The sequence below is a fragment of the Parus major genome, chromosome 2 (genome assembly GCF_001522545.3).
Source record: "Parus major isolate Abel chromosome 2, Parus_major1.1, whole genome shotgun sequence".
Classification (NCBI taxonomy): Eukaryota; Metazoa; Chordata; class Aves; order Passeriformes; family Paridae; genus Parus; species Parus major.
In genome coordinates this window covers 130015876-130031070 of record NC_031769.1, presented here as the reverse complement: position 1 = coordinate 130031070, position 15195 = coordinate 130015876, and the positions used below count along the sequence as shown (strand labels likewise).

The 15195-nt window shown below is 38.5% G+C and overlaps 1 protein-coding gene across 5 annotated transcripts in view; it reads left to right on the top strand.

The window, feature by feature from the left end:
* Nucleotides 1-14512, top strand: part of RGS22 (regulator of G protein signaling 22) — a 59960-nt gene extending 45448 nt beyond the window's left edge. For 3 of the 5 annotated variants that reach the window (XM_033512361.1, XM_033512359.1, XM_015619871.1), the window contains 7 exons: nt 1289-1450; nt 4365-4544; nt 6040-6180; nt 9635-9859; nt 11619-11718; nt 12283-12376; nt 14326-14512. In XM_033512361.1, the coding sequence (XP_033368252.1) occupies nt 1289-1450; nt 4365-4544; nt 6040-6180; nt 9635-9859; nt 11619-11718; nt 12283-12356 (882 nt within the window). In that variant the 3' untranslated portion in view covers nt 12357-12376; nt 14326-14512. The remainder of the gene's footprint in view (nt 1-1288; nt 1451-4364; nt 4545-6039; nt 6181-9634; nt 9860-11618; nt 11719-12282; nt 12377-14325) is intronic. The other 2 variants (XR_004496187.1, XM_033512360.1) reach the window with 2 other exon arrangements.
* The last annotated feature ends 683 nt before the right edge of the window (nt 14513-15195 follow it).

The following is a 15195-nucleotide window of genomic DNA, read 5'->3' as shown; positions in this document are numbered from 1 at the left end:
ATGCAAACCATCAGCACAAAAGGGATTCAAAGTGCATGTGGGTTCTGTTAACTGAGTTTTCCCTTTGTCTGTTTGTCAGGAAGATGGTTATTCTCCATGTTCTGATTCAAGGTTGTTGACTCATAAAATAAGCAGTCTTTATATAGTGGTATAGGGATGGAAGCAATGTTTTGTTCTTCCCTTCATAAATATGCTCTAGAAATACATTTCCTCAAAAGTTCCCTAAATTCTGGTCACAGGGAATAGAATATGTTTGGAGAATTGGAGAAGGGCTGACAAGATTCAACTGTACTGCTAAAATTGAGCTGACTTGATTTTTAGCAAAGGACGCCCTGGACAACCACCACTCTCCTTGCCAGGGTAGGCTCTGTGACAGGACTCTGAGCATAACCCCTGTTTTTAAGATAAGCTGTAGAAACCCTTTCAGCTTAGGATCAGGTTAGATTCCCAGGACAGTTGGCAACAACAAAAATGTTTCTGACCAATGCTCGTCATTGAACAGCACTCTACCCCTCCAGGACTTCAAGAGTTTTGAACCACTTTCAGAAGATGGTTTTCATTCATCCATCTGATAACAAAAGGGGGTTGTTTGGCTTGCTCCTCAGCAACAGCATGAGAACTGTTTGTTCAGGAAGGCAGGCCAGCGTGAACTTCAGTTCAAACAAACTGTCCCTCATAAGCCATCTTTCTTTCTCCACCCTTTCCTGGCTGCCTACTGTTCTGTGCTTGGCAGCATGAGGATTTCCAAAATGTCTCAATGATTTTACATTCTATTTTACTATTGGTAGCTTTATTTCACGGAGAGAAAACCCTCTGGCTTCTGTTGGTGATCATAGCAACACATATCAAACTTCATTTTGTTGATGAGATCCTTGTCAGAAGAATTTTACAGCTTTAAGCTATGTGCTTTGTGTGTTCCTTTTTCTTTGTTGTTTGTTTGCATAAAACTCAAAATGTTCTCTAGAAAAGTAGCCTGTTTCCATAATCAATAACAATAGCTGTTTCTATACTTTGTAGTATGAAGTCATATGGTCTAAATCATTGTCAGTCATTTCCTCTCCCATCACATCTTCCAAAAAATGTTCCCCAAACCAAACTGGGAAAAAAAAAAGGAAAGGAAGAAATGAAACCTTGCCACATTTTATTGTATCCATGTCATAAACTCATAAACTACTGAAACTTAGGGTCAGTGGAAAGATAAGAATCAGACAGTTTACACTAACTAATGCCTTTGTTATTGCTTTTTGAAACAAAGTTTATTTGGTGCATTTATTTCTTCTTTTGACAGCATGTGGACAATGAGAGTGTTTCTTCATCTAGTGAAATAATTGCTTTCCGTAAAGCACTGTTGGATCCAGTGACAGCAAATCTGTTTCAACGATTTGTGGCACTGAAGGGAGACCTACTGGGGAATGGAGTGCTCTTTTGGCAAGAGGTGCAAAAGTATAAGGTATGGTGGTAAAACGGAGAAAAGGGAATAGCATTCAGTTTGTAATCAAAAGCATATTAGGAGAATTTTAACAAAAATATCTGTAGACATTCTGTTGTTCATCATAAAGCCTCTTTTACTGTTTAAACTGTTTTTTTCTTCCAGGGAAAAAATGAATGGTAGCTTCTTAATGGTAGCTATTCTTGACTCAAATGCAATATTCCTGTATTTCTTTATTCTTCAAACTGTAGCATTCTTCTGGGTCTGTAAAGGTATCTATGCTATCTTGCTAATGCCCAGAGTTTGAGTATACATATATATATATATTTGAGTATATGTTTGAATATATGTTTGGTATACATCTGTTGAGCATTTGACAAATGCAATCATTAAAATATTCATTTTGTCTTCATAGCTGCTATCTGAATTTGGTAATTTCTCAAAATTGAGAGATAACTTTAAAATTCAATCAAATCTACAGATGTAAAGATGGTATCTACCAAAAATCCTATATCTACAACGTAGACTGCAACTCCCTTGCACTTTGTAGAATCAAATTTGACTTGAGCTGAGCTTGGGACCAAAGTGAAATGTGATGGGAAAGGTCAGCAGGGATTATATCTCTCCCAAATACATGTAGTTTTGTGAAATTGCTTCTGTGTGGTTGAAACACAATGGAATACCTCTGGAGTGAAAGTTTAAATCACATTGCAGCCTCCTAGGAATACCCTGGACTGAATGCAAAGACACCACAGAGCTTTCATGTGTTCCTCATTCCTTTTGTCTCTGGGATATTCCCTGATGCAAAAGTGCTACCAGAGCACAGAACCTCTCCTGAGTTCCTGAGCATAGCCTATGTGCACATGGCAGGCAGGGGGCATGAGATTAGCTAATGTGCTCAGAAACTGGGCTGTAAATACACTTGATGTTGCAGTAGCACTTGGAGATCCTCTGCAGGCGTGTGGGTGTATTTTTACTGTTTAATTTTATGAATTTGAATTTGGTGTCTGCTTTTGGAGGTGAAGCTCCTCTCCTCAGGCAAGGAATCACTGGCTGAAATGCTCTCTGGGATGCTGGAGGTCTCTTGTGGTGAAAGAGTGATTAGATTAGCTTAGATTAAAACTCTAGTATGAAGACACCTGGTGTTTCATGACATAAATCCTTTTCTAGATATTTGGCTTTTTTTGAGACTCGTAACTCTTCATTTCTACGTCATGGAGGACATGGAAACTTTCTGCAAATTAATGTGGAGTGTAGTCTTAACTCTGTAGAACTGTTCTCTGAAGAAAGCCTTCATTGTTTTTTGTCCCGCCCCCTTTCCTGCATTTATGTTAATTTTATTTGTCTTGTTATCAAGAAAAAGTACAATCTGACCATATTTCTCCATGCATGCAATTTGTCATGGTTGGCAGTTGATGCTCTTTGTAGAAGCAAAGGGCTGGAGTAGTAGGAGTGCTGTGGGTCAGGCTGAACTGCAGGAATATTGCCAAAGGCGTGGGCAGCACTTTGCACAGTGCATACTTGTATTGTCTGAGCCCTATCATGCCATCAGTTTAGACAGAACTCCCTTTAGGAGTCAATGACTGCGTCGCTCCCCATAACCCATCTGGCTGGCGGCACATCTTGGGACAATCCAAAACCAAGATTTTTTTTAAAACAAATATGAAGAAACGTAACTCTGTGGATCATTTCCATCTGTTCATCTATGCTCGGTCTCATTTCTCTTTTTATCATATGGCTTGTTTGTCTTCCCTCTAGCTACAGCTCTCTGCCTTCTATGCTAGATGAGCAAAGAAAGCCATAATACATATTCTTAGGATATATTGAATAGGTTTTTACATTGCCCTTACTTTCTTTATTATAGTTGTTATCATTCTTTTTTTTTCCCTTCCCAAAACTAAACGTATTCATAACAAAGCAAGCCAATCCTTTCACATGCCACATTTCTGGTTAAAAGCCATGGTTTTCATTTCTTTGCAAAGAAAATATATAGCCTTCTATACCAAAACTAAATTCAGATTCTTCACGTAAAGAGCTCTCTTGCTGAAAACTCTGGAGTGCTCATTGTGTCTCTAAGATATACGTGATAGTCTTCTAGTGTCATATAAATTTCTTGAAATATATGGATAGAGGGGAAGTTCATGTTTCAAAGTGTTGGAATGACACTCTTTGAATTATTTTTCCTTCATGTTAAAGTCCAATGGTGGCATCATCAGGGTGTCAAAACACAGTAATAACAGGTTTTACAAGAACAATAAGATCACATTCAAAAAGTAGAAAACCCCAGTGTTCCTTTGACATCGCACTCCTGTAAGTTCAGGTCCGTTTTGTATTCTATAGTGTACAGTTCTTTCAAACACTGAGGTCTTGGGAAACTAGAAAATCTTAATGAATGGTGAAAGTAGAAGATTTCAATAAATGGAAGATCATACTGGTAGCTGACATTATCCCCTCTTGTGACAACATTCCTGGTTAGAACAGCTTGTACCCTTTGAATATTTCCCCTCTTTTGTTGGAGCACTTAAAGCATTCCTTTATCTTTTAGTTACCAAGGCTATGCAAGTCATAGCAGGCTCATTGTAAAAATCAGTATGTTTCACACTTGTAGATGTTTTTCTCTTTTCAGAAATGTCTCTTATTTGCCAGTAATGCACTTAAAATCTATGTTGTTCCATCTGAACATGCAGGCAGAGATTATCACCTAAAAGCAATGATTGCTATGTATCTACATTTGCAAACCAGAAACCTCATGCATGTCTTAAGTATGATTTTGACCATGCACATTCACCAAAAGAATTTTTCTCTGCATACTGAAGGAATTTATTGTATAATTATTTTTATATGACTATTGGTCTTTGATCACTCACTGGTCCCTGTGAAGATCCTTGTGTGCATCTCTCTCCATTGACTGAAAATACTATTTTTCATCTTTCAGGACCTGTGCCATTCACATTGTGCTGATGCCATAGTCCAGAAAAAGATCACAGCTATTATTGACTGCTTTATTAATTCTGCCATACCCCCAGCTTTGCAGATTGACATCCCACCTGAACAAGCAAAGAAGATTGTGGAGCACAGGAAAGAACTTGGACCCTACATTTTTAGAGAGGCACAGGTAAGAAGCCAGGTGAATCTGTAATAGGTCTAGCTAGAGACTGAGTGCCTGATTTTATGCACAGTCTTCATTCTTATGTGACAGTTAGGACTCCACACATAAACCTGAGCTTGAAGGAGAAAGCTATAGTCATACATTTCAGTGTCTGTAAGGTGGAGATGGAAGATAGTCTTCAGCTATATACTGCTCAATAAAGAAAATCTCTAACAGCTAGCTGATCCTGGAAAGGTGTTATCCAGGTCTGTGTTAGAAATTCTGGCAGTAGAAATGAATTCTGTCTATCTTCTTTAACTCTTGGTTAATGTCACAGAAGTAATTTGGAGTTAGAAAGTTTGTGGTTTTCATGTTTTATGAAAAATGCAGATGTGAGCAAAGCACAAAGACAGTTTAACTTGCTGAATGTCTTTTCCTTCTATATTACAGAAAGTGTGTATTAAACGGCTGTAGACCATTTTCTCTTTGATCTTTTTATTAATCAGTTTGAATAGCAATTTTGGAACTTCTACTACAGACTTAGTATTTTCTTATCCCTTGATGTTGCCTTGGTCTTATCTACTGAGTCTAAGAAAAGTAGTTGTACTTCTTTTCCTATAAAATTGCCACCAACACCTTTAGACATCAACTGTGAGTGCATAAAGTGTTCAGATGACAATAGGTGAATGATTTGTCAGAGAAAAGAGTTCATATAGGTCCTAAGAAAAGAGAATTGTTTCAGCCTGTGTAAAACCCAGTGAACTCCAGAAATATGGCACAAAACCAAGGAAGAACAAGGCCAAAAAGCTGTGACTGGAACCCGACAGTGGCTCACATGTCACTTTCAAGCCTCTTGAGCCAGAAGCAGTGAGCATGCTTGGCTCCTTTGAAGCCAAGTTTCTCAATGCAAATTAAACATCTAAATAAATTGAAAAATGTGAGCCTTAGTACGTGCAGCAACAGAATTCACTGAGCCCCTCTGTTTGCTTTTCTAAAATTGTTTTTCTTATTCTAGTTCAAAAACGACCCTGTGAGAGATTATATCATTTAAAAATTATCCAAGATTTGCTCATAGATCTGTAATGTGGTTTAAGAGCCTTTCCAGAGGCAAAAAAGTATTTCCTTTCTCTTAAGGAGGGGGAAAAAGGCCCTCTCCCTAATGAACTGAATAGTTGAAATACTTGAGCAGAACAGCAGTGCAAAAGCAATTCTACTGGTGTATATTTTATCAAGAATACTTGTAAAAAGTGATGGATGTTTTCATTAATGCAAACAATTGTTTAGGGAAATATAAAAAAAGAAAGTGCCTTTTAACTGTGTTTTAGGAAGATTTCTCACCAGTAATAAACACACTGATGAAAAGCATGTGCCGAGCAAAGCTGGGCTGAAATGTCAAGACAGAGTACGTGGGAGGAACAAGGCTGTGTGTTCAAAAAAAATAGTTATCTCATTCTGCATTTTATTTTACAGTCAACTGTTTCCTTAATATGATCAAGATTGACTTTATTTTCTTCCTGCACAGATGAGTATTTTTGCTCTTCTGTTTAAATTTTGGCCAGAATTTTGTAAGTTCCAAAGCAATCTGGATAGTGACAAAATTCTAGTTGCCTTGGAGGAAAAAAAGGAAAAAGAGATGCGAAAGAAGGAAGGGATAACAGCAAAGGTAAGGCTTGTATAGTTTCAGGTGACCACTGATGAACTGAATAATATGAGCAAAGATAAATAAAATATCTCTTTCTCAGCCTGATGCAAAGCTACCAAATCTTGTTACATTTCAAGCTTTACACGCAACCCAGTCCTAAGGTGATTAGTTCCCAATTCTGCCAATACATATACATGTGTTTGACTTGAAGCAGATGAGTCAGTGGAGTACTCCTTTCATTAACCAGAGGAAAAAATGTATTTTAGTCACCTTTTGTGCCAAGAGAAGAGCAAAAAAAGAAGGTTGAATCAAGAACAATAAATCTGTGTACAGTACATGTATACTGTGGGCTACTGCAGATCTGTTTGCACTTTCATGACGTATTGTCTTATATTAGAATTTACATTCTGGATCACAACTGAAATCAAACCAAACCCAAAATAAAATTGCTTTCATATCTATTTTCCAGAAGAACCATTTGAAAATCCTGCACACTATTTAAAAAAAAATAATTAAGCGGTAATTGCTTTGCATAATCTTTGCCCTTCCTTGAACATTTCTCAGCTTTGAAAGTGAAATTGTTACACTGTTCACAGTGAGGTTCCAGACAATTCCAGTGCATTAACAGAACTGTGACCTCTACAATGGAATGCTTGTTTCTAAAATTGTTTTTCTTGGATTTTTAAAATGAAAATATAATGGACTTCTTTTTCTATTGATCATAGGCTTTGAAAAAGTTTATTTTTTATTAAATACAATTGTTTGGCAAGCTTTGAGGAGAGAACATTCTTTAAAGGGCAGAGAAATTACTGGACTTGCAAACTATAATTAGTAGCATTACAGAGACCTTTACATATTCTAAATACCATGTACATGCATTGAGATGTTACATGTGATATGAACCACACAGGTAAAGACAGATAAAGACATAGGCCCACAAGAACATGTACACACTGTTATCCTCTTTTAGGCACACGAAAGCTGAGGACCAGTGAAGCATTACTCAAGGCCACACAATGTCAAGGGAAGTCTAAAATCAAAGAACTCATCTTCCTTTCTCCAAAGCATGTTGTCTCCATATACATACATCTGCCAAGGCCACTGGCAATACTTGTGCAAGAATGCCAGATTTCAAAATAAGTCACTTTTGTGTTTTCACAGACTTATTTTCCATGTGTTTCTTGCCTGTCTGTGAGATTTCTGATCATGACCAAGGAATAAAGAGCAAATTTTAGGAGGGCAGAAGCCTAGCTTTTATGGAGAACAAATAGGAATGGTGAATTACACTTCTAAGCAGAGAAATACAGTAAGAAATTTTAGAAAGTGACAGGCAGAGAATGCAGCTCAGTAAACAGTTTGTAGACTATTCTTTTCACAAAAAAAACACAAAAAAACCAAACCAAAACAAAAAAATCAGTAAATTAGTTACCTTTTAAAATCTCTTAAAATAATGGGTGCAACAGATATTTTTTTCCAGTATTTTAAAAATCCTTTTCCCTTTCTGTTACTGTTTCAAAATTTACCATTTCCTCTTCTCTTGCCTCAGATTTTTGTCCTCTCAGTGACAGCATAATTCAAATGATTCAGTATCCCTGAAGGATACTGAAAAAGTTCATCTAACATGAGCAATAGCAGGTTCACTTGTGGAAGGTGATGATTTCTTGGCAATAAAAATAAGGACTATGTTCCTCTGCCCCACCAGGCTCACTGAACGAGAGCAAAGCTCTGGCAAGGGTTAGAAACAGCTTTTCTTACATATATCTCCTCTCCACCCTACAAATCAGTTGCTATTTTGGGTTTATGTTAAAAAGAGAAATCATAGCCCTAGGGGAGGAATTTGCTTTCTTCTTCCTGTACATGTGTCCTCAGGGCACTGAATCTACCTGTGCTCACCTCAGTTTTAGAACCAAACAGATAAGACTTAGACTTCCATGAAGTATAGTGGAAAAAATAGGCAGACAAGGAGCTTTTCACAGAGAAATGAGGCATAACTTGGTATTGTTTGACTATCTCAATATTTTTCATGTGCCTATTTGTTATTTAAGGGGCAAATTCTATCAAAGGCATCCTGGAAATGGATTTGTTCCTTTGTTAGCTGCTAGATGCTCATGCCACATACTTTCAAATATGTAAGTCAATTTTTGCAGTCTGCCTTGATGCCAGTACTAGTAATTTGATGTATACATCTTTGCATTTTATCTCCAAAGTAGATTTTGGAAATTTTTGCTTTCAGGTGCACAAAATAGCTTTAAATTTTTAGCTTTAACTTATGTTGTAGATTTGTACTTAACTCTTTCCATGTCCTTAATAAAGAAATCCATCAGCATGATTTTCCTTTTCCATGTTTCTGCCATGTCTCTTAGCAATAAGCATATTTGTTAGTAATGGCATGGGATCTAAATTTGCTATAACAGTGCTTAATTTATTATGAGAAGTCATTTTTAAAGACCTTGCTTAATTCACCATTCTCACTGAGAGAGACAGCAAACATAAACTGCAGTGCAGTAGTCTTCATGCTGCCTCTGTTTGCACTGGCATCCCTATTCACCAATTGAGTGTGCCACAGAAGTTACTGAGCCTGTTTCTGGAGAGAAGATCAGCATCACACTGCCTGGGCAGTTCTCTACCCAAAAGTCACCTGTACAGCTGATGGGTTTACAGTGGGAATGATGAGGAAGGAAAAGGCACTTTGGGGAGCAAGGAAATGAGATAGTGTGATCCTTTTCCAGATCTTTCAGGGATCTTTCAGGTCACTTAAAGTGACTTTGGGAACCATTTGATCCTCCCTTTTTTTTTTTTTTTTCTCATTTTCTCACTTGGAACATGGGAGGATTGTATTACTCAGCTCTTGGAGAGAGCTCTTTGTGAGGTCAAATATAAAACATCGATTAATGTTTATAAAGAGTTTTGGGATCATCAGACAGAATTTGCAAAGGTGAAACAAACCAACACGAAAATGACAAATAGTTAATCTCCACAGCAGTTTGCCAAGGGTTACAATGCCTTGTTCTTCACTGTAGATTGTACATGGCCTGTTTTCCTAGCTTGTACTGTAGTTCATGCACAGCTACTGGACCAAGCTGGAATTAATCACAACAAATCCTGCATCCTACATTTATACCTGAGGCCAAATTAGAGGCTCACAATGTCCTCTTGTGTCCTTAAAATACATTTGTTGCAGATCTGCCCTGTCATCTAGCTATATTTTGGAGCAGGTATTGAATCTGAAGGAAAGATGGTCTGCATGACATATGTCCTTGTAGGGGACAAGAAACATGAACTAGAACAAAGAAATGCTTTAAAAAAGCAGTACTATTTTAAAATATGCTCAACATGATGAATTATGAAACCAAGCATTACAAAACCTTACTGCAAATTACACTATCTCATGTCCAATAACAATTTTTGTTTCCTCAGACTTTGCTTTTTACTTCAGCTCTGTAACTATTTTTCACATCTAATTATGAGTTTTTAGAATTTGCAGGGTAAAGAAATGGGGAGAAAACTCATGAACTTGACTCAGCTTAAGTCCTTGGCTCAACCTAAGTCCTTGACTCAACCTAAGTCTTTGACTCAGCCTGATCCCTTGACTCAGCTCAAGCCCTTGACTCAAGTGCCAAAGAGTGCTTTGCTAGATGAGCTTAATACAAAGAGGAGATCATCAACATCTTTAGCACCTGTAGATGGATCTGAGAGGAAGGTAAATAATACATGTTTCTACAGATGTCCTTCAAGAGCGAAAAAGTGATCTTGGGAAAAGGGGAAGGGGGAGTTTGGTTTTGAATACTGCTGGCAGATGGTTCTTCAGTAACTGATCATTCTTCTACAATTAGCTTTGCTGGTTTAAGTTTACCTACCTTACAGGTGATTTTTTTGTTGTTGTTCTTTATTAATTTTTTTTTAAGATGTAGGTTCTGAGTAGTATTAACAGCTAACAGAATGTTAAGGTCTTATGATGTATGAATTAAAAAAATAATCTGTATTTAAAGATAAATTGAATAAAAGGTAGTTCAGTTCTGAAATAAGAAGCTTTTCATTATTTGTGAAATTCAAATATTGAAAGAATTTGGTTTAGGCTAGAGTCCTGTTCTGGTCATATGTGAAAAACTGAAGCTGAACTCCTTTAGGAAATCTAGACTTCCTCCATTACAACTCTGACTGTGCATCAAATCTGTAGTGAAAAGGTAACAGTTATTTTACTGGGAAATGGGGAAAACAGACATGCTATATTGGGCATTTCAAGGCACCATGGCTGAGTTGGCACTGCCAGAACATAATGGTGAACCTGTGCAGCCACATAAGCCTAGATACGTCATATGAATCAGAATGAAATCACATTTTGGCCACTGCTTGTATTCCATAGAGCTCTTCACATGGCATTATGGTAGTGAAGAGCAGAATATAGAAAAAGATACTGTGAAATACCCCCAAAATCTGAAACCACAGTGTGAATTGCATAGATAAGCTTACACTATTACCCTTAAGTGGGCCTTTTTACAATTGCTCATACTTTTAAAAAAAGTGAGTTGAGTGAGCTGGTGTATCCCTGGCATACACTTAAGCCCCTGAGAAGAAGTAGAATAAACAATAATCTTTTAAAGGGTGGTTTCTTCTTCCTTCTGCAAGCCCCTTTCTACTATAGGAAGGTGCTAGAAGTTCTTACTGAACCATGTTATGACAAATTGGCTCCAAACTTCTCATGCCATAAGATAAAAACCATGCCAAATAAAAGTGAAGTTCTCATCCTCTTTTGGAAGAGCAACCTATTATGTACATGCAATCTGAACTGTGGCTGTTTTCTTCAAAAGCAGTACTTTATCCTTAGAAAAGTAAAGGATGACATCTCCAGTGGATCCGCCTCTAGTGGTAGCAGCATTCTGCTGGAGAGGGCAGGCAGAAGGAGCTGTGAGGCTAATGAGATGTTCAATGAAAGACATATGCTAGAAACAGCTTTTCTTATATATATTTCCTTTCCACCCCACAAATCAGTTGCTATTTTTGGTTTATGTCAAACAGAGCAGTCCTAGGGGAGGACTAAGGGTGTAGCACAGAACTACAATTAAGTCCTTGATAGCACAAATGATATTTTGTGAGGGTAAAGATCTGCTGCTTTGTTTTTGAAGAAGAAAGGAAAGAAAATAAACTCAGACTAGGATTAATATATACATTATATAGGAACATATACATTATATATTATAGAATATATACATTATATAAGAATAAATATAAACATTGTATCTGTCAAACTTGCTTAAGTCATGGCGTTTTGAGATTTACTTATTTACAGCAATACTCTTTTTCCCATTATTCCAATATTGTAATGAAAAAAAATCTTAATATTTGTAAGTATCCAATAGTAGGAATATAACATAAACAAGTTTTTTATCTTGCTGTTGAAATGGATCAGAAACTACAAGTGATATGACCTGAAGGCTGAAGGTTTTTGATGATTCTTGCAGGCTTCCTGGTCCTATTCCATGTACATAGAAGCCTTGGAGCAAGAAAAAATACTCATTAAAAAGCAAGAAGATCTGGAGAAAACCTCATCATTCCCTCCAGGTTATTAACCAAGCTTGGTAGTTTAGCAGAACAAGCTTATAGCTTAGGTGAAATTCTCAGTACAATGACTTTGCTTGCTCTTCTTCTGAATTGTGTGCAGAAACCTCTGCCTCTCTTTTGCTGTCTGTAGAGGAGTTGCTCTCTGCACTGTACTCATGAGTGGTATATTTTCTAAGAAAGGAAAAGCAAAATTTGCAGGGTATCTGGGCACTGCATTTAGTGCACAGGTCCTGCTGCAGAGAGGAATAAAGCCATATCTTCATTCTGCAGTGACATGGCAATCACATACACATTCCACCTCCCTAGCTTCTTGTGTTTCATCAACTTCCATTCAAGCAGATACTGAAACCTCTTTCTCACAGTCTGTCAGTACGTTTTCAGAGGATGTGAGAGGCATTGCTACATCCTTTTTTCAGCTGTGACCTTGTTGGTCTTTGCCAAGGATATTATGACCTGTTTGTTTATTTATTAAAAATATCAATTTAGTAGTAGGGCTAGCAATAGTACTATGTAATATTCAGTTCCTTCAGTTTGATATAATTTTAATTTTTTTTCCATATGCAGGTTCCTTGTCTATGTCCACCCTGAAGCCTGAAAGTTCTGTGAAAGCCACTATTCCTATGAAGCATAAACTCTGAATCCTCACAAGAAGCAGGAAGTGAGTACCAGACTGCCAACAAGTGTGCTTTGAAATGTGAATTCTTAAAAGCTGGTTTTCCTTCTGCCAGTGCTAATGCTCATTAGTAGCAAGTTATCCCACTTGAAATCATGTTTAACTGAAGCTATACAGACTCCATATGAAAACAAGCTTATTTTTCATGCCAGCCATGGTTAGCGAATCTAATGTTGACCAGATGGAATTTTGTTGCAAAATGGCAGTCTCTGAAATTAGGTTATCTAAGCTTTCCATTTAAGATATTTTAAATAGGAACATGAGACGACTGCAGAAATATCAGACCTTACAAAATTACTGTCAAGAACCTGACATAGAACTAGCAATAGATCACCTCTGCCAAAGCAAATTAAATATTAGACTGAGAGAAAGAAGTGAGACAGCAAAAAACCTGATAAAGGCAGAAAATCAGATTTTGCGTCAAAGCTTGAATTCCTAGAAGGAAGAATCCTCTAGAGGTATTTTTTTTTGGTATTTTTAAGCCTACGTTGGAATCAGGTGGACTTAGAAAAATGAATAGGTCTTGGAATATTACTGCCTTCCTTCTCTGCTCCTCCTTCCTCTTCTAATTCGGTAGCTAGCACTGCTATTTTAGGGAACTTGGTGTCCTGCCCTCACTAGTCCTTCTAAAATTCCAAGTGTCTGAACATAATCTTCCTGTGGCAGCATTTTCTGAAAATGACTTCAGAGAAACTTAAGCATTCCTTGGTCTTCCCTCCCATTCTCCTTCTGCCCTCTTACCATGTTCTACAGTTGCAGTTAATGTAATCTAACCAGCTGGGGCCTCATGCACCTCGCAGGTGTGACTGTATTCTGCACATCTTTGCCTTCCACACCACTGTTCTGCTCCCCATGGAGCTGGATCACTGTGGGGAGTCCTGGCAGGGTCTCTGCTCCTGCTTTGTGACTGAGAAACCTCCAGCTGGGCCCAGTGACTGCAGGGCCCACAAGGCACCTGCACCCCTTGCTGCAGCTCAGCCATCTCTGGCCCACCCTGGATATTCCAGACTGGAGGACTGCATTCCTGCCAGGCACCAGGCTGCGGTACAGGCTAACACAATTAAAAGAAAGTTGAGGTCCCACTTGATTTGAGAGGTCTCTCCCACCAGTTTCAGTTGCAACCCACTCTCTAATGCCAGTGGAAATTTGCCTGCCACTATTCTATCTGACCACTCTGCTGGTAGGGTGAAATTGCTACACAAGACCATGAATGCTCTTGATGGGGCATCTTCCTTCCACTTTGTAACAGAGCAGGTCACACCTTCTCCGTGGGGTATAAATAGCAAGGCTAGCAGCAGGAGGCCTGTGGGAGAGACCAGGGCTGCCATGTGCTGGGCACAGCCAGTCCCAGCTGCCTCCAATGGACCCAATACAGGACATGGCTGATCCCTCAGCCAAGACAGTGGCACCTTGGGGAAACACATTTCAGAAAGAGCAAAGAAAGCCAGAGAGTAGAGGAAGAAATAAAAGGAGTGATAAACAAGAGAGGGAACACCAAGGGCAGAGGAGGAGGTGTAAGAGGAAGAGGTTAAGGAGGAAGTTGAGGAGGAGGAGGTGCTCTATGGTGGAGCAGATATTCCCTGCAGCCTGTGGAGGATCAATGCTGCAGCAGAGGGAACGAGTGAGAAGGAAGAAGGGGCTTCCCAGTGCCTCACCAAAGGGACAGAGTGCAACCATTGGTGGTAACAAAGGAGGGGGAGGAGAAGTGCTTGGAGTGAGCTTGAACCTGGGAAACATGGAGAAAAAGTGTTTTCTCTAGGTGTCTAAATGTTCTTATTTTCTTTCCCTTTCTCATGCATTACCTGAATCAGTACTGACTTATTCTAATTTGCAATGTATTGATTTCCCCAATTTGAGTTGATGCATTTTTTTAAGAACTGTTCTGATTATTTCAACTGTCTGAACACAGCAATGACATTTTTTTACCTTTTCAGGCACATTAAAATCTCTCTGAGGAAGGGAATGCAGAGACATTCAATGGAGGTGGCTAGGAGACACAAATGTAATGTGCATGCAAGGTTTGTTCTTACAATTCTAGAGCAAAGATGATGACTTGGAATATTAGCAAGAACCATGGGATCAAGGGTAGAAAATAAACATGTTCCAATGTGTTCCATATCAGCCTGATTGTGACACTGGCTCTTGTGTTCATAATTTAATAATACACGCTGGGGCTCAAATCACAGTAAGATTCCACTGAAGTATGCATGGCACAAACTACTAGGTAGTCTCCATCTTAAACATCTTAGAATGAAACCTAGTTTTTCAGTGCCTGATCTAATGAATAAGTAAAACACTGCCTTGACAGCCCTGAAGCAGGGTGTTTTGGCATACTGTGCTCTCACTATGCAATTCACACAACTTCTGTTCATCGAGGGTAATGCATGAGGTCTCTGAGTTACTATAAAGCCAAATGCTCTTGTTGTTTCCTCCCAGTTCAGTCTGATTCCTGTTCCAAAGTTCACCTTCTGTCTCATTTCTTGATCCACAAGAAAGGCTTAAAATCTGTCACGACACAGATGGGATTGGGACCTTCTATACAATACCATTAGTCCCAAGGCATTACTCAACAGAAGGTTGCAGGAGTTTATAGCTCTTGTGTAGCTCTCCCTACTTCTAAAAAGTTTTAAAAAGACTTGGGACACAGTTGATGTGGGGACTAAGGACCAAGGATTAATTGAGAAATTAAGAGGGGGTGGGGGGAGAATTAACTACTAGGCATGAGACATGATGATACTAGACCTCTCCACATTCTTCAGACCACTTTAAAAACCAGTCCCCAGCCACAAAGCTGTTGGCTCCAT